This window comes from Guillardia theta, assembly GCF_000315625.1.
Source record: "Guillardia theta CCMP2712 unplaced genomic scaffold GUITHscaffold_8, whole genome shotgun sequence".
NCBI lineage: Eukaryota > Cryptophyceae > Pyrenomonadales > Geminigeraceae > Guillardia > Guillardia theta.
Genome location: NW_005434666.1, coordinates 993,398 through 1,010,332, shown reverse-complemented (window position 1 = coordinate 1,010,332; position 16,935 = coordinate 993,398). Strand labels below are relative to the sequence as shown.

The following is a 16,935-nucleotide window of genomic DNA, read 5'->3' as shown; positions in this document are numbered from 1 at the left end:
TGCGAGAGGAGGAGGAGAAGTAGGAAGAAGCGGAGGAGGAGGAGGAGGAGAAAGAGGAGGAGGAGGAACAGCAGGAGGAGGAGGAGGAGATGATGATGATATGAATATCAATTTTTGAGTAGATTTCTGTCATTCAAGATCTCAAACTTCATGCCGAGAAGAATCTCGATGATGAGCGACAGGCTCGTAAAGTCGCCGACGAGAAGGTTTTCTGTTGTACTTTCCAACAGTTTGCTGCTGCTGCTGCTGCTGCTGCTGATCTGAATGATTCTATCTCTTTTGCTCTCGCTCCTTGTCTTCTCACTTTGCTTTAGGCGGATGCTGCACTGGAAGGAAGGAGAAGGGCCGAGGAAGTTGTATCACTTCATGAACAGGTAGTTCATTTGATGATGATTGAGATGACGATGATACAGTGTTGGTGTTGGTGTTGGTGTTGGTGTTGGTGTTGGTGTTGGTGTTGGTGTTGGTGTTGGTGATGATCAAGTAAAGTGTTGATATAGCTGTTTCTGTTGACGATGGAGGAGGAGCAGGAGGAGTTGGTGGTGGTGCTGCGCGTGGTGGTGGTGATGATGATGATATGGCGGTGCTGGTTATGGGAGAAGATTTGAGGAGAGGGGTGGTAAATTCATGTCATGCAGGCGGTCAAAGACGCTGATCTGAGAGCTGAACAAGCTGAAGATGCGAAGAAAAAGGTGAGAGGAGAGGATTCACAAGATAGAAACGATGACGAGAGAGATGATGATCATGACAGGCCCTGATGCAAGAGAGCTGGATGAAAGAGAACCTCGCGGAAGTGAGCAGAAAACTTGCTCAGGTGCAACACAGAGTGTTCTTGCCTTCAATAGGTAACGATGCACTTTGTAGGCGGAGAAAGAGCGATCAGATGCTCTTGACAACCTCAACGAACTCCGTGAGAACATCATGAGATCGTCGTCATGTGCGTTTTGATGGGAGTTGTGCAGAATCGGAATTGAGGTCAAAGATGACGGAGATACAGAACTTGAAAGACAAGATCCAGGCTGATGTGAGTCATGCTGATATTCCGCTAACACCAATCCTGTCTCCCTACCGCCCCTGCATCTGCTCCTGCTCCTCCTGCTCCTCCTGCTCCTTCTCTTAACCTTTCTCCATAACATCTCTAACTCCCCAATTCTCCTTCAGCTCCAGTCTAGAAAGAAGCTCGAGGAAATGATGGAGCTGGAGAAGAAAATGAAGAAGGTCCGTTTCTGCATCTGCACTGACCTCCTCCTCCTCCTCCTCCTCCTCCTCCTCCTCCTCCAGCTCCTCCACCCCCTTCTCGTCCTCCTCCTCCACCTCCTCCACCACCTTCTTGTCCTCCTCCTTCTCACTCTCTTGCAGGAAGCCGAGGAGGCACAAGCAGCTGCTGTTGAACGCAAGATTGAGGCAGAGAAGAGAGCAGAAGAGAAAATCCGAGAGTTGGAGGTCTCTTGTTGTAGTCCTCCGTTGCCCACCTTGACCACTGTCCTGTTTTCTCCTCGTCCTCGTCCTCGTCCTCTTCCTCTTCCTCGTCCTCGTCCTCGTCCTCTATTCTGTCTTCATTTTCTCCTCCCTCTGCGTACCATATCTTTTCTTTCTTATCCTTTCCTCTTGGTTTTCTGCTGTTTCCCTTATGCCCTTGCAGGTTGCATTGAAGGAAATTCGAGCTGCTGAGGAGAAGGTCAAGAAGGCAGAAGATGCCAAGACACTTGCGGAAACAAGAACGTGAGTTTTCTTCTCCTGTCTCCTGTCTCCTGTCTCCTCTCCTCTCCTCTCCTCTCCTCTCCTCTCCTCTCCTCTCCTCTCCTCTCCTCTCCTCTCCTCTCCTCTCCTCTCCTCTCCTCTCCTCTCCTCTCCTCTCCTCTCCTCTCCTCTCCTCTCCTCTCCTCTCCTCTCTGCTCTGCTCTGCTCTGCTCTGCTCTGCTCTGCTCTTCTCTTCTCTGCTCTGCTCTGCTCTGCTCTGCTCTGCTCCCCTCTCTTGTCTCCTCTTTCTCTCCCCTTTTGTGTCATTCTTGTTCTTGTCTCGCTCCTCTCTCTCCATGCAATCTCCTTGATCCTTAAGCAGGAAAGAAGCAGAGCAGCTGAAGGAAGAAGCTGAGCGAGCTAGACAGGCAGCGATCGAGGTTCTCGGACTCTCCTCCTCTTGCCTTCTTTTTCATCCTCTTCCTCTCGTCTGACTTGCTCTGATGGATCTTTGCAGGAAATGAAGAAGCTCCAGGTGGATCTTCGTGCTCAGCAAAATCTCCGGCAGCAGGCAGAAGTGGAGGCTTCCTCAGCCAAGAAGCAGCTCCAGATCGTGAGATCAACCCGTTCCTTCCCAACCCTTCTGTCTCCGGCTTGCTCCTCATCTTCTTCCCATCCACTAGTTAAACCTCTCTGATCCCGCTACTGCTGTTCCTTGATGCTCAACCCTCTCCCCCTCTCCTCTCTCGACCCGCAAGTTCCTTCACTTCTCCCTCACCCCATTGCGTCGTTTGCAGGAGAAGTCGAACTTGCAAGAGGCACTCAATCAAGTCAAGGTGGGCGTCTGCTGGAGACTCAAGGGAGCTGACATCTGCGCCAGGTGGAGCAGGAGAAAGTTGCCCAGCTGCTCTTGGAGCTCGAGAGGCTGAAAAGGAAGAATGCAGAGCTTGCGCAGCAGCTGGAAGACGTTCGGGTCGAGCTGAAGGAGGCAGTCTTGCTCCAGCAGCAGCTCCAGCAAGAGAGGGACAACGAGCACGCTGAGAGGATGTCAGCTGAGAAGCAGATCCTCGCAGAGGTTTCGAGCCATCGGGCCACCAAGGAGCAGCTGGGGGATGCCCAGCAGACACTTGTCCAGCTGCGAGCTGAGAATTCCCAGCTGCTGGAGGAACTAGAGGAGCTAAGGAGAAAGCGACCCGTGCGACTCGGTGCGTCGGCGCCCTCCTACCCCGACCTGCGACCCAAGGTCGAGCAGCTCGAGATGGCGCTGTCAGACCTCCGTTCAAAGCTGGAGGAGCTGGAGCACGAGCTGGGGAGGGAAAAGGACGCACGACAGGTGGCAGAGGCAAAGTGCTCTGCAGAGGCCAAGGCGAGGAGGATGGCGGAGGAGGATACTGGAAGAGAGGCAGCTCGGTGCCTGCTGGCAGAGGAGGCAGCAGTAGCAGCAACGTACGCTCGGCTGGAGGTGGAGAAGGAGAGGGACAGTGCGTACGAAGAGAGGAGGAAGGTTCAGGAGAAGCTGATGCAGGAGAGCTCTCTGCTCCGATCAGCTGAGGAGCGGCTGGCAAAGATGTTGAAGGAGCTACAGGAGGCAAAAGAGCAGAGGGAGAAGGCACAGAAGATCTCCAGGGAGCTCGAGAGGAAGCTGGAAAAGGAAAGCCATGAGCTGGAGGAGGCGGTGAAGTCGCTCAGGAGGATGGAGCTGGAACTTGTAGCGGCGAGAAAGGCAAAGGGAGAGGCGGAGGGGATGGCCCAGGAGCTGGCAAGGAAGCTGCAGCAGTCCATCGACAGGCTGAACGACGAGCACGAGAAGCTGAGAAAGTGCGAGGAGCAGCTGAGAAGTGCGACAGATCGAGCAGATGCTGCGGAGAAGTCAAAGGCAGAGGTGGAGGAGAGGAGGAAAGCAGCCGAGAAAGCGACGCAGAGCGAGATGATGGCGAGAAGAGAAGCTGAGGAGAGAGTCGCTAAGGTGAGAGCCAAGGCTGCAGGAAGAGAGTAGCTCGGGGAGGAGGAGGGGAAGGCGGGGAGAGGGGAGGCAGGGAGGAGAGGAGGAGCGGAGAAATAGATGCTGACGTTGGAGGCAGGAAGCTGAGCTGAAGCGAATTGCTGAGCGGAACTTGGAGGTCATAAGGTCAGATTGAAGAGGAGGAGGAGGAGGAGGACGGGGAGGGGAGAGGGAGGTGGGAAACTTTGACAGGAGTGATCGCAGGGAGCAGAAGGAAGAAGCTGAGAAGCTTCTGAAAGAGTCTGAGGCCAAGGTCGACACGTGCTGTCATACCCCTCCTAGCTCCTTTGAGCGATCTCCCCCTCTCCTCCTCTCCTCCTCTCCCCCTCTCCTCCTCTCCTCCTTCCTGCGTTCTTCTCGCTACTTGCGCTCCCTTTCCCTCTCCTTCTCAACCTCTCCCGCAGATGCAACAGCTGCTGAAGGACTGCGCGAGGTTCGAGGATGAGGCCAGGAGGTGGAAGGTGAAGGCTGCAGAAGAGGAGGCAAACTGCACAAAGTGAGAGAGGAGAAGATCTGAAGTCTCCAGCTGACATCGGGCAGAGCTGAGAAAGAGCGGGACGACATAAGAGCTGCTCATCTCTCTTGTGACCGTCAGGCAAGGCTCTCGAGCTGCTGCTCTGTTGGGGCTGAGCTGGGGTCGTGCAGATCTCGTCAGCGAACGATCGGGCGAACAAGCTTGAGGCAGAAGCCCATACCGCGAAGAGGGAGACGGAGAAATTGAAGAAAGAGTTGTCCGAGCTGAGGTGAGAATGTCGTAGGATAGCGATGGACAAGTAGTAGCAGCAGCAGCAGCAGCAGCAGCAGCAGCAGCAGCAGCAGCAGTAGTAGTAGTAGTAGTTGTAGTAGTTGTAGGAGGAGGAGGACAAGGAGGAGGACAAGGAGGAGGACAAGGAGAAGGACAAGGAGGAGGAGGAGGAAAAGTTGTACAAATTTTATCACTTTGATTGAGATGAACGTTTCGCTGCCTGGCTAATATGACAAACAGCGCGAAATATTCTGCTGTCCTTCTGGAGAAAGATAGGTAAGACGATGGTTGTAGTGGTGGTGGTGGTGGTGGTGGTGGTGGTGGTGGTGGTGATGATGATGATATCATTCATGTTTACATCGGTTGTCGATGGAGATGATGCCTTGAGCTGGTTGAAGGAATGTCAGCTTCTCTTTGCTTTCTTCTCACTCTTCCCAGTCTGGCGAAATCAGTCGAGGATCTTTCGTCTGCTCTTGAGAAACTCCGAGCGAAACTTCTTTCACTGGTACGAAAGAGGAAAGGCCTCGGCTTGCTCCTCTCCTGCCCTCCTCTTCTCCTCCTCTCCTCTCCTCTCCTCTCCCCTCCTCTCCTCTCCTCTCCTCTCCTCTCCTGCCCTCCTCTCCTCCCCTCTCCTCTCCTCTCCTCTCCTCTCCTCTCCTCTCCTCTCCTCTCCTCTCCCCTCCTCTCCTCTCGTCTCCTCTCCTCTCCTCTCCTCTCCTCTCGTCTCCTCTCCCCTCCCCTCCTCTCCTCTCCTCCCTTCTGCGTTTCTTCCTTCCTCCTTCATCTTGCTCCCTTGCTCCTTCATGGCTCTTCACCTCTTTCCCTCTCGTTGCTGTCGTTAATTCCTCTTCCCTCCCCCGCTCTCATCTCTTCACTTTCATCGAGTTCATTGATGTTCACCTTCATCCACGCAGGAAGAGGCTCTCAAGAAAGCAGAGCAAGAGAGGGACAACGCTCGCCGACAAGCCGAAGATCTCAAGGTTATCTTCTCTCGCTACTCTACTTCTCCTTCATCCTGCTCCTCCTCAGTCCCCTCCACATCTCCTGCTCCTCCCCTTCCTCTCCCTCCTGCTCCTGTTCATTATTCCACCATCCTGCTTCCCATTGCTCGACGCCGCTCTTACAGCACTCCAGAAAAAGATCGCGGAGATGGACAGAGAGCTTCGCGATCTTCAAGGTCTGCTGCTTCTCTGAGCTGATTCTTGGGCTAAGCTGGGAAGCAGCTGAGAAAGAGCTCCTCCGGAACAAGAGCTGCGGATGTGAGGAGGAGCTAGCTGCGTTGAGGTCACCTCCCTCCTCCCTCCTTCTTCCTTCTTCCTTCTTCCTTCCTCCATTTCTCTTCTCTTGTGTTTTCCTCCACATCCTCCCTTCCCTCTTTCTGTCCCTATTCCCCCTTCCTCACCTGCACTCTCACCTGCTACCCCCTCCTCCTCCTCCTCCTCCTCCTCCTCCTCCTCCTCCTCCTTCGGCATCTCTTTACCGTCATAGCAGAAAGAAGCTTGAGGAGCTGGAAAAGAATCGCACGAAGCTCGCAGCTCCTCCTCCCAAGCGCGCAGGAGTTGGTCTCCTGCTGGGCAAGTTCGAGGTGAGAACTCGATAGAGGAAGCAGGAAAAACGAGGAGGAAGAAGGGGAGGTGGAGGAGGAGCAGGGGGAGGAGGATGAAGAGGGCAAGGCGCAGGAGGAGGAAGAGGAGGAGGATCAGCTGGAGTGGGAACAAGAGCAGGAGGAAGAAACGAAATGCGGGGAGGGGCAGAGGGGGAAAGAGGGAGAACGAGCTTGTCGGAGGTTCAGGTTTGCGCAGGACGATCATCGGACGCACGCGGACAAGATTTACATCCTCGAGGTTGTGACGGGAGGAGCAGCAAGCGACCAGGGGCACGTCTCTGTGAACGACATCCTTCACACAGTTGACGGAAAGCACGTTGAGGTTGCCTTCCTCCTCCTCCTCCTCCTCCTCCTCTTTCTCCTCCTCCTCCTCCTCATCATCATCTGCTCCTGTTCCCCCTCCTCTACTTCTTTTCTGACCATCTTGGTAGTCGCTCCCTCTCGACGCAGTCTTCTCGCTCATCCAGGGCATCGAAGGAACTCCCGTGCGTCTGGAGCTTGAAAGAAGCAACGGAGAGATGGTGATTTCTCCCTCTTCCTCCTCCTCCTCCTCCTCCTCCTCTCTCCCTCCTCCTCCTCTCCCCCCTCCCTTTTCGCCATCTCCTCCTCCTCCTGACTCATTTTGTCCTATAATGTCCTGGTCCTTGAGTCCCCTGAGTTCCATCCCCACCACCTCCGCATGTCCCTTGTCCTCCTCTCGCAGGCACGAAGGTACTGATGAGTTGGCAGTACACCACGACCATCAACAGGAAGGCCATGGTATAACGAGGAGCGGAGAGGGAGGAAACGGGAGGAGACAGAGTAGGAGAGCAGAGGCGAAGTCCTCACAGGTAGTCAGAGCTACTTTTTTGGTCCATCACGGTGCAAGAAAACACTTCAACCACAACTCTCTTCTGTTCCCTACTGCCCTGCCCTCTCCCCAGGCCGCCCTTGCACACTCTCCATCATCCTCTTCCTTCGTTTCTTCCTGCTGTAGACCGACTGCGGGTGCCAGTGCGGCAGCCGAGTCTTGCCTATCTTGGGCTTCTTCACAAAGTCTCGCTGACTATCGTGCGCTGCCCCTATTTTCACCTCCTCCATCCCAATCTGCACCGTCCCGTCTGCGATCGCCGCAGCTGCGCTCTTCCTCCTAGCGTAGCGGATATACGCCTTCCCCTTGAACCCTGGAGGAGGCAAGTCCTTGGACCCCTTCCTTGCCAGCCTGCTGCTGGACCACCGAAAGTCGTCTATCGCTCCATAACAGCTCATCACCTCTTGGATCGCCGACCGGCTCATCGCCTTGGTGAGGCCTGTCAGGGAGATGGAGTACGCGTCCTTGTACACAGTCTTCTGCTCCAGCCAGTCCCTGCTGCTGTACCGCACCACTATCTCCTTCCCCAGCAGCATTGTCCCTGACAGCTTCAAGGCCTTCTCTGCCGCCTCCTCCGCGTCCTCCTCCTCGAACCTGATGAAGCCGTACCCTCGGAACTCACCCGTCCTCCTGTCGTGGCTGAGCTCTATGTTCTCGATGTCGCCGCACTGCTCGAACTGCTTCCTCAGCAGCCTCTCGCTCACCCCATGGTGCAGGTTCGACACGTGCACTGACCGGCAGACTGGAGGCTTCTCCTCCTTCCTCCTCCTCCTCCTCTCCTCCACTCCGTAATCGATCTTGATCCTCCTCCCCTTCAGCAAGCTCCCAGACTTGTTCACCGCCATGTCTGTTGCCTCCGAGTGCGTGAAAACGACGTGCACAAACCCCTTGAACGCTCCCTCCTGCTCCCCCCACCGCAGCGACTCGATGGGCCCGCAGTCAGCCAGCAGCGCTCGGACCTCTCCTTCCTTGACGCTGAACGGCAGGTTCCCCATGAATATCGTCCGGCAGCCCGGGGGCTTCTGACCAGCGAGGAAGAACGAGTCCTTGTGTGACCTGGTGATACTGGGGGCATGCGACATGGTCAGTCCCACGCTCCTCCCTCCCACGTCCTGCCCCCTCAGCTCGATCGCCCGCAGCGCCTGCTCGTGCGTTTCGAAGTCGACATGGGCGAAAGAGGAAGGGATTCCGGTGCGCGAGATAGCCGTCTGGTTGATCCGAACGCCCTGGATGTTCCCGCAGCCCTCCAGCAGCGAGCGGATCTCCTCCTCCTCAGTGCCTGGAGGAAGGTTGTACACGAAGACTGTCCTGCAGTCTACCGGGGCGCTCCGTCCCACCGTCCCCCTCGTGACCTTGGAGCCTTCCTCCATATCAGAGAAGAGGAATGCTCTGCTTTCAACAGGGTCCATAAACAATTCTTTCCCCAGACAGGTCCGCGGAACGGCCATGGCGGTCGATACGGAGGAAGGGTCGGCAAAGATGATAAAAGCATGACCAAGAAATAGCCCTCTCCTCATGTCCAGCCCCCACTCGATCCCACGGATCTCCCCGCAGTCAGCGAACGATTTCTTCAATTCCTCCTCCTTGATCCCATAGTCGAGATTCGAGATTTTCAATGTGTCTGTCAGGCCTTCGAACCTCCTGTCCTCCTCCTCCCCCTCAGCGTCTCCTCCATCCCCCATCTTCTTGTCGCTCTGTCCCCTGCTCTTGCCTCCCTCAGCTTCAGGCAGTGCTCGTAGACTCTCAGCATAGTCAACGATGATCGGACGACCCTGTAGCACAGCTCCGTGCATGCCGGCGGCTTTTTCTGCAGCTGCCTCTTCAGCGAACTTGACAAAGTGCCAGTCAGCTTCTTCAGCTGAAGGGGAGCTGGTTTCGTGCTGGGCGTACGAGCTTGACGATCGAATCTCAACGATTTCGCCACAGGCTGAAAAGTACTCCTTCAGCTCAGCATCTGCAAAACCGACCGGGAAGTTGGAAACAAATACTGTGTCACAAGGGACTGGCTTCTTCGAGGCCTTTACACATATCTTCCTCCCCGCAAACTTCGTTCCTGCCATTGCCATGAACTTGAGCCGCGTCTCGCGGTCTGGCATGGTGACGAATGCGAAGCCCTTCCCCAGCCCTTCCTTGTTGTAGGGGATCCGGAAGTTGATCGTCACGGAGTTCTGAGGATAGCAGGAGGAGAACAACTCTCTCAACTCACTGTTCGACACGTTCTTTGGGAGATTGCCAACAAACAAGGTCAAGGAGGAGAAGTTTTCAGCCTCTGTCTTGTTTTCCTCAGCTTTCAACTCAGATGTAGCGCGATTCAACGTGTTGTTGCTGATCTCAGCCTTCGTCGTGTTCGGGGGGACCACCATGTGCGACCGAGCAAGCTGTCTGAGTACCCAATCATGGAGCATTGCCTGTTGCAAAGCATGTCTCTCATTTGACTTCATGGCGGATTCTTCATGTTTCTCATTTGACTTCTTGGCAGTTCCTTCATGTTTCTCCTTTGACTTCTTGGTAGATGCTTCATGTTTCTCCTTTGACTTCTTTGTAGATGCTTCATGTTTCTCCTTTGACTTCTTGGTAGATGATTCATGTGTCTCCTTTGACTTCTTGGCAATTCCTTCACGATTCTTGGAAGACCTCTCCTTGTGAAGTGACTTTGTGTTGGCGGATCCCGACGACTTTTTCTTTTTGATCTTTGATTCCACCTTCTTCTTGCTCTCCTTGGTTTTCTTGCCCTTCTTGGGCTCCTCAATCTCTCTCCCTCCCCGCATTGACAGCCGGAGGGCTGGTCTCCAGCATGGCCTTGAGGCCTTGCCACGGGGAGGGAGCGACAAAGGTGTTGTCATACCCCGTTGACCCATCCCATCATTCGCATGGATCAGAACGCTCATGGCAACAAGCAAGCATTGCAAACCAATAGCCTGATGGCTCTGAGGCATTTTCAGCGAGCAAGCGCGCTGCCCTTAACTACAGTATCGTGTTTTCCGTTCCAGGGGTGCTAATGAGCGATAGCTCCTTCCTCCATGTATCCTTGTACACACCAATATTCCCCTCCCCTCCTCTCCCTTCCCTTCCCTTCCCTTCCCTTCCCTGATCCTCTCCTGCTTCTCTCTCAGCAAACACTCGCACCCTCTGCTCTTCCCTCATCCCTTCCGCTTCCACGCATTAAATTCCCGGGCATGCGGGAGTCGCATTCCGGATGCCGCGAACGCCGGCTGACCATACTCCACTCGCCGAGTAAAGAAGACTACTCGCCGAGTAAAACTCGCCGCCGGAGTCGGTCCCGGCGAAGGATCGGAGGGCCGGCCCGGGTCAGTCCGATCACCAGTGCACGGCGGGCCCGCCGGGGCTGATTCCGGGCCCGGGCCCGGCTAGGGCGAATGAGGCACGGCGGTACTGAAAAGGAGCCTTTACTCAAAGTTAAGTTAAAAATCATTACGAGGACAATCAGGAGAGACGAGGAGGCAAGTTGACGGCAGTGCTTTACTCAAAGTTAAGTTAAAATCAGTACGAGGACAATCAGGAGAGTCGAGGACCCTGACACTGTCGCACAGACCAAACGGCGAGAAGAGAAAAGACAGCGAGAACCAAACCCAATCCGGCCGACTGCTGTCCCCCAAACTTAACTGATACCTTCACTTAACGGCGCGCAGGACAAGTCCCCGCGCGGCCGTGCCAGCGATGTCGCGGTGGCCTCCGCCGAAGAGTTAAGTTAAAAATCAGTACGAGGACAATCAGGAGATAAATTGTTGGTCAAACACGGCCGGGTCAAACTCACTGGCAGTTCTCTTCACTCAAAGTTAAGTTAAACTTATCAGAACGAGCTGCGTCCCTTTACTACTAACCAAAATACTACTCAGCGGCCACCATGGACTTTTATTACTATTATTACTCGCTCTGGGTCACGGCAGCACCGACGACCTTTTCATCACGTCTCGGCAGTGACACGGCAAAGGGACCCCTTCCACTTTACGGCATAACAATGCTCCAACCCCACCCCCCACCGCACTGGGAAATGGCCCTAATAAAACCCTACCTTTTGCCTGTAATAGCCCAACTGCACCCCACCCCTCCCGAGATTGATGTTGTTGCAAAAGTGTACCAGACGTACTGGCAGGTCACTGCAGTCATACCAGGGGGTGCATCAGATAGGACGAAAGTGGGGGTGCAGGTCCACGGCTATTTATCGCGACGGTTCGTTGATGGCTCCCGGAGTAAGGGGAGTAAAGGGTTGCATGTTCGCGAGCGATCTCGGAGCTCCGGGTCATGGCACTATGCGGTCCGTGCGCCACAAGAGGCCAACAGAGGGGTGGAAGGGGTCACGGTTTTGGGCGATTACGAGGGTTACGGGTGCATGAGGAAAAAAGAATGCCATGACAGTTAAGAGGGTACGGGTGTAGTTGCTTGAATAGGAGGGGTACGCAACCTGGCAGTAAAGAGCTCTTTACCACTGAACAAACTTAAGTAAACAATTTGCTACAAACGAAACGGCGTGGAGTACGGACTTGAATTTAAATTAGTTTTAAGTTTGAAAAGTGTTTTAAAATACGGGTTCTAGAGCATTCCCTGGCTATTACAGGAGCTGTCCAGCATCCCTCCGCTACATCCCCGCGCCTGTCCTGCTCCCACGTCCTGCAAATACTCACGACCTCTGTTAGCTCGTTTCTCCTCCTCTCCTTCTCGAAACAAATCTGCAATGCAGCTCGTCGAATCCTCAAGATCCATTCGCATCGTCGACCTCCATGCGGATAGCAACACCGCCGAGCCTCAACAACGCCCTGTGAAAGAAGCTGCCCCCGCCGCGCTGCAGCATCGCTCAGCCATGACCGCGAAACCCAACGGCCTTGAGAGCAGCAACTTTGTTCTCAAGAACATCCTCAAGGCAAGACAGAAAGCTCAGGAACGCCCTGGGGAGGCCCCGAGTATTATCTAGCGCAGCATTAGACATTTTCGATTTTGTTTACTGATATTTTGAAGACGTGTACATTAGTTTGTGTGGATTAAAGCATGGTGTCAAAGCAACAAGGAAAGACTATTCCCTGATCTACTCCTTCCCTCAACCGTGTCACTCACCACATTGCATATCGCGAGCATCCGAAATCTCATGATTGAAGGGTAGGGATCTAACAGTATCTGACTCAAGGTCGATCATCCGGTGTATGCATGCGATGGTAGACCAGTGGGCACATTACGCTCGAGATCGCAGACAGGAGACGGAGAGAAGAACAGACGGGGCTCGAAGGACTAGGAGAGGTCGAGTCATGCTGGAGATTGTCTGGTACGACTCAAAGAGGTAGTGCGCAGCTACTCCCTCAACTCTTTGACCCCCACGGTCGTGGGAGGAGAGAGGAGGCTGTGCGTATCGGCAGCTTCTGAGGACATGCAATTAGAGCGCAACCTTCAGGCTCTCCTCGACGACTCGTGACTTGCGGGAGGAGCGGATCAGGCTATCCTAGCTGTCACGGTACGAGAGTCAACTTGGCTCCTCGAGAGGTCCGGGCCGATGCTTCTACTTGGCCTTCCCTGCCATAACCGATTCTCTGCCTCCTTCTCCTCTTCGTTCTCCACTAGCATATGCCACGGTTTCGCTCGGAGTCCTCAGGCTCCAATATCCTCTGCACTCAGCCTGGCAGGCTTACTAGTTACATGCGGCAGTGCCATGATGCCAGCGGATGCCATGATGTGTCAGGAACAGTTCTTGAATGATGTCCATTCTCGCTCGACTCCTGCTGGATCCGAGGCTTTCGGAGCACGCCCTTCATCACTTGAGCCTACGGTCATCAGACTGTTTCACAGCCTCGGTGTCAGTCTGGCAGTGCTTGGCTGAGGGCTCCGACTGCGGCCTTCAGGGCCGAGGGCCGAGCCATTGAAACCGGCGTTACAGTACGGGGCGCCGCCATTGTAGTACTACAAGTCAACTGTACGGGTGACCGTCGCCGACGGGCCGTGTGATCTCATCCCGGCCCGGGCCCGGCCCGACCCGGCGGCCCCGGCCGGGCGCCGGGCCCGCCGGCGTGATCACTGAGGCGTTGCAGCAGCCAAGGCAGGGTAGGGTCTCATAATGGTGAAGATAGGGGGTGGGTCGAGGTTATAAGAGCACTGTTGCAAGTTTGTTGCAGGAGAGGGAGGGAGGGAGAGGGGAGGGAGGGAAGGAGAGAATAGAGAAGAGGGAGGAGAAAGGAGAGAGAGAGGAGAGAAAGGAGAGAGAGGAGAGGAGAGATGAGAGAGTCAAAGGGCAGAGGGAGGGAGGGAGAGGGAAGGGAGGGTGGTAGTGATGGGTGTGAGGAAGCGATACAGAAAAGGGAGGATCGTCAAGGGAAAATGGATTTATGAAGGAAGCCAGAAAGGAGAAGGGCGGAGACAAGAGGGAATACGATGATAGGATTGGTTGAATGATGAGGAATGGCTGTAGAAGTTTTGAACCAAATGTTCTAATGGTATGGGGGAGTGGGCAGCTGGAAGGTTGAACCTCACTAAGCCTTCATGTCTCAGCAGAGCGAACATGGACGTCAAAGTACTGCCCCTGATCATCAATGGAGAGGAAGTTTCGTCGGTCTCGAGTGACTTGATTGATGTCGTGGACCCAAGTACACAACAAGTGCTTTGCAGGCAACCAAATTGCTTTTGAATTCGACCTTTACACAAAGATGATCGATTTCTACAGGGTGCCATGCTCGACAAGAGAGGAGATGGAGCTGATAGTGCATTCAGCCAGCGAGGCCCAGAAGAAATGGAGAGAAGTCCCGGTGCAGCAGAGGACGAGGGTCATGATCAAGTTCCAGACGTTGCTGGTGGAACACAAGGACAGGATTGCTGACGTCATCGTGAGAGAAAACGGGAAGACCAAGGTCGACGCACTGGGAGATGTCACTAGAGGCATCGAAGTAGTCGAGCACTGTCTCGGGATGCCAACGCTCATGATGGGAGAGGCAGTGGAGCAGATCAGTAGGGATATGGATACCTTCACCATCCGTCAACCCCTCGGCGTCGTCGGTGGAATTGCCCCATTCAACTTTCCTGCTATGATTCCTCTATGGATGATGCCGATCGCGCTGGGAACAGGCAACGCGTTCATCCTCAAGCCTTCTGAGAAAGTTCCCTCGGCGGGCATGATGATCGTGAAGCTAGCTATCGAAGCCGGTTTCCCCAAGGGGATCGTGAGTGTCCTCCATGGCGGCAAGGACGCGGCAGATTTCATTTGCAACCATCCTGCGATCAGGGCAGTCTCGTTCGTGGGAAGCAGCCTAGTTGGCCGAGCCATCTACGACATGTGCACCAAGGTGATGCTCAGCTGGACAGGTCTGGATGAGCTGACTCTTCTTTGACGCCAGGCGGGGAAGAGGGTGCAGTGTAACATGGGAGCTAAGAACCACGCGGTGGTGATGCCTGATGCTAACAAGGAGCAGGTGCTGTCTGCCTCGAACCTCTCCTCTCCCTCCTCCTTCCTGACTCCCTTGCGCTTCCTCCTGGTCTCTCACTTGCTGCGGCTCAGGCCATCAACGGAATCTTGGGAGCAGCCTTCGGAGCGGCTGGTCAAAGGTGGAGTAGAGAGAAACCTAGGTTGGGCAATGCTGAAGTGAGCGAAACAGATGCATGGCGATCAGCGTGTGCGTATTCGTGGGCTCTGCGAGCTCCTTCCTCCCAGAGTTCGTAGCTAAGGTAAAGGAGAAGAGACACAGGTGCGATCGGTAATGGGCAGTGCAGGCCAAGGAGTACCGGGTCGGGCACGGAGCGGCAGAGGGCACGGACATCGGGCCTGTGATCAGTCAAGCCTCTCTCAAGAGGATCGAGCAGATCATTCAGGTCTCTCGTTTGCCTCCGGCGCTTCAGCCTCCAGCTCCCGCTCCCAGCCCCTCCTTTGTCTGTCTGCCTCGGCCTCTACTCCCTTCCCTCGCTTCTCTCTCTTCACAGAAGGAGCAAGGATGTCACGGTGGACTTGCAGGCTTCTGTGGACGCAGGCGCCACTTTAGATCTGGACGGGCGAGGAGTGAAAGTGAGGCGCTTGCGGTGCATGTTGCAGGAACTGAGCAAGGATGAAGGTGGAAGGATTTGACAAGGGAAATTTCATCGGGCCGACTATCATCTCTGGGGTAACGACAAGCATGCCCTGCTACAAGGTCCTTGCAGACGCTGAGCTCTACCTGCCTGCTGACACGCTCTGCTCGCTGGTAGGAGGAAGTCTTCGGCCCCGTGCTGAGCGTTGTATGCGTGGACTCGCTGGAAGCCGCCATCCACTTCGTAAACGCCAACGACATGGGCAACGGAGTCGCTCTCTTCACGCAGAACGGAGGGGCCGCCAGAAAGTTTCAGGTAGAGAAGCACGACGGTTGAGACTTTGACTAAGGGAAACTTGGCAGCATGAGATCGAGGTCGGGCAGATCGGCATCAATGTGCCCGTTCCTGTTCCCCTCCCATTCTTCTGCTGGAGCTCGTCGAAGGGTTCTATCCTTGGAGAGCATCACTTCTATGGTCGGCAGACTGTGATGGGTTGCCGGTGTGTGCTCTGACGAATCTTTGGGCATGCAGGCAAATCTTCTGTGCACTTCTACACTCAGATCAAGGTTTGTGTTGGAGTGTGGTGAAAGCTGTTGACACGCGATCACTCAGACGTCTGTGTGTCGATGGGAGTTCAAGGACATTCAGAGCGATGCTGGAGCGATGCACTTTTCAGGTCGCTAGAAAGCCCTCGGTTTCTTGACGAGGGGAGGAAGGTATCAACGAACGAGGAGACGCAGCGGGGGAGGGCGCGAGGGCATGATTCTGTATTGCGCTAAAGTTGAGAGGCCACGAGGGCAAGCTGGTCGTTTGTAGGGAGACATAAAGGAAACGATTGTTTGTCTGTGAGCGAGCAGGCGACATTCTTGTCGGAGGGGGCAATAAGGAGGTGGCGGGGGGAAGGGGAGGAAGAGATTGCGCTGGGAGAGACAGCATACGGACGAGGAACAGGATACGAGAAATCTTAGTAGAGTAAGTACAAGATAAATTTACATGCTCGCGCCTTCCCCAAGGGCTGCAGGAGGGAGAGCTCTCGCTCGTTTCTTCCTCGGTCGGGCATGGCAGAAAGGAGCTTGAAAGTCAAGAGCTCCTGTTCACCCGCTCCTGCCTCGAGCCCTCGCCGGGCTCTCTCCTCGCTCCTCGCAACCCGCAGCTCCGGGCCTTGAGCCTGGCCTTGAGGATGTTGTCGAGAACGAAGCAGCTTCCGCCATCGGCCTGGGACTTGGGTGCTGGGGGATCTTGGTGTGAGGGAGGAGGGAGACGAGGCAAGTCATGGAGGGTCAGCTGCATAGGAGGGAAGGGGGAGGAGGTCAGCTGCATAGGTGGGAAGGGGAGGGAGGTCAGCAGCATAGGAGGGAAGGGAAGGGAGGAAAGTGTAGCGAGCCAATTCGAGGACCAGAGCAGGACGGGAGTACGAGGAGCACGCGAAGCAGCAAGAGGTCAGATACGAGTGTCACGGTACCAGTCAAGGAGGTACTTGTATCCACCACCCCTGGTAGAAGACAAAGGCCCGCCTCAGAGTTCTGATCCCGGAGTCCCGGAGTCCGACAGTCCTCGGAGAGAAATCATACGGTCCCCGGCCCGGCGGCGCCGACAACTACCGTGGCACAAGTTACTCGGGCCGCCGACTGCTCAGCGCTGAGTGTCGGAGACCCGGTAGACTATAAGACTTGAGAGGCCTGAGATGAGGCGTGTAGGTGAGGAATGAAGACTGAGATGAGGCGTGTAGGTGAGGAATGAAGACTGAGATGAGGCGTGTAGGTGAGGAATGAAGACTGAGATGAGGCGTGTAGGTGAGGAATGAAGACTGAGATGAGGCGTGTAGGTGAGGAATGAAGACTGAGATGAGGCGTGTAGGTGAGGAATGAAGACTGAGATGAGGCGTGTAGGTGAGGAATGAAGACTGAGATGAGGCGTGTAGGTACGGTGAGGAATGAAGACTCAGCGAGATGAGGCGTGTAGGTGAGGAATGAAGACTGAGATGAGGCGTGTAGGTGAGGAATGAAGACTGAGATGAGGCGTGTAGGTGAGGAATGAAGACTGAGATGAGGCGTGTAGGT

At 55.0% G+C, this 16,935-nt stretch overlaps 5 protein-coding genes across 5 annotated transcripts; 3 read left to right on the top strand and 2 right to left on the bottom strand.

Moving 5' to 3' along the window:
- Positions 1 to 150: 150 nt before the first annotated feature.
- On the top strand, positions 151 to 6,027 carry GUITHDRAFT_133739 (hypothetical protein; the record flags this gene model as incomplete). The annotated part of the gene is made up of 24 exons (XM_005839641.1): positions 151 to 206; positions 315 to 374; positions 414 to 483; positions 639 to 692; positions 752 to 814; positions 865 to 910; positions 963 to 1,024; positions 1,162 to 1,218; positions 1,360 to 1,443; positions 1,643 to 1,722; positions 2,063 to 2,120; positions 2,198 to 2,293; positions 2,478 to 2,516; positions 2,561 to 3,646; positions 3,762 to 3,808; positions 3,887 to 3,935; positions 4,087 to 4,143; positions 4,328 to 4,425; positions 4,668 to 4,703; positions 4,866 to 4,932; positions 5,342 to 5,407; positions 5,562 to 5,604; positions 5,651 to 5,711; positions 5,919 to 6,027. 24 exons carry the CDS (start codon positions 151 to 153, stop codon positions 6,025 to 6,027), a joined length of 2,544 nt encoding a protein of 847 aa, XP_005839698.1.
- A 1,644-nt stretch (positions 6,028 to 7,671) lies between these two features.
- On the bottom strand, positions 7,672 to 7,965 carry GUITHDRAFT_65053 (hypothetical protein; the record flags this gene model as incomplete). Its single annotated transcript, XM_005839640.1, has 1 exon — positions 7,672 to 7,965. A coding segment is annotated over one exon (294 nt), but the record flags the coding sequence as incomplete, so codon positions are not given.
- On the bottom strand, positions 7,954 to 8,253 carry GUITHDRAFT_65055 (hypothetical protein; the record flags this gene model as incomplete). Its single annotated transcript, XM_005839639.1, has 1 exon — positions 7,954 to 8,253. A coding segment is annotated over one exon (300 nt), but the record flags the coding sequence as incomplete, so codon positions are not given.
- A 3,323-nt stretch (positions 8,254 to 11,576) lies between these two features.
- On the top strand, positions 11,577 to 11,813 carry GUITHDRAFT_101869 (hypothetical protein; the record flags this gene model as incomplete). Its single annotated transcript, XM_005839638.1, has 1 exon — positions 11,577 to 11,813. One exon carries the CDS (start codon positions 11,577 to 11,579, stop codon positions 11,811 to 11,813), a length of 237 nt encoding a protein of 78 aa, XP_005839695.1.
- Positions 11,814 to 13,370: 1,557 nt separating this feature from the next.
- GUITHDRAFT_84674 (hypothetical protein) lies at positions 13,371 to 15,717 on the top strand. Its single transcript, XM_005839637.1, has 12 exons — positions 13,371 to 13,489; positions 13,545 to 14,160; positions 14,212 to 14,286; positions 14,373 to 14,419; positions 14,470 to 14,539; positions 14,585 to 14,683; positions 14,823 to 14,873; positions 14,920 to 14,997; positions 15,053 to 15,190; positions 15,238 to 15,349; positions 15,407 to 15,441; positions 15,488 to 15,717. Exons 1-12 carry the CDS (start codon positions 13,383 to 13,385, stop codon positions 15,557 to 15,559), a joined length of 1,500 nt encoding a protein of 499 aa, XP_005839694.1. The 5' UTR covers positions 13,371 to 13,382; the 3' UTR covers positions 15,560 to 15,717.
- Positions 15,718 to 16,935: the final 1,218 nt, after the last annotated feature.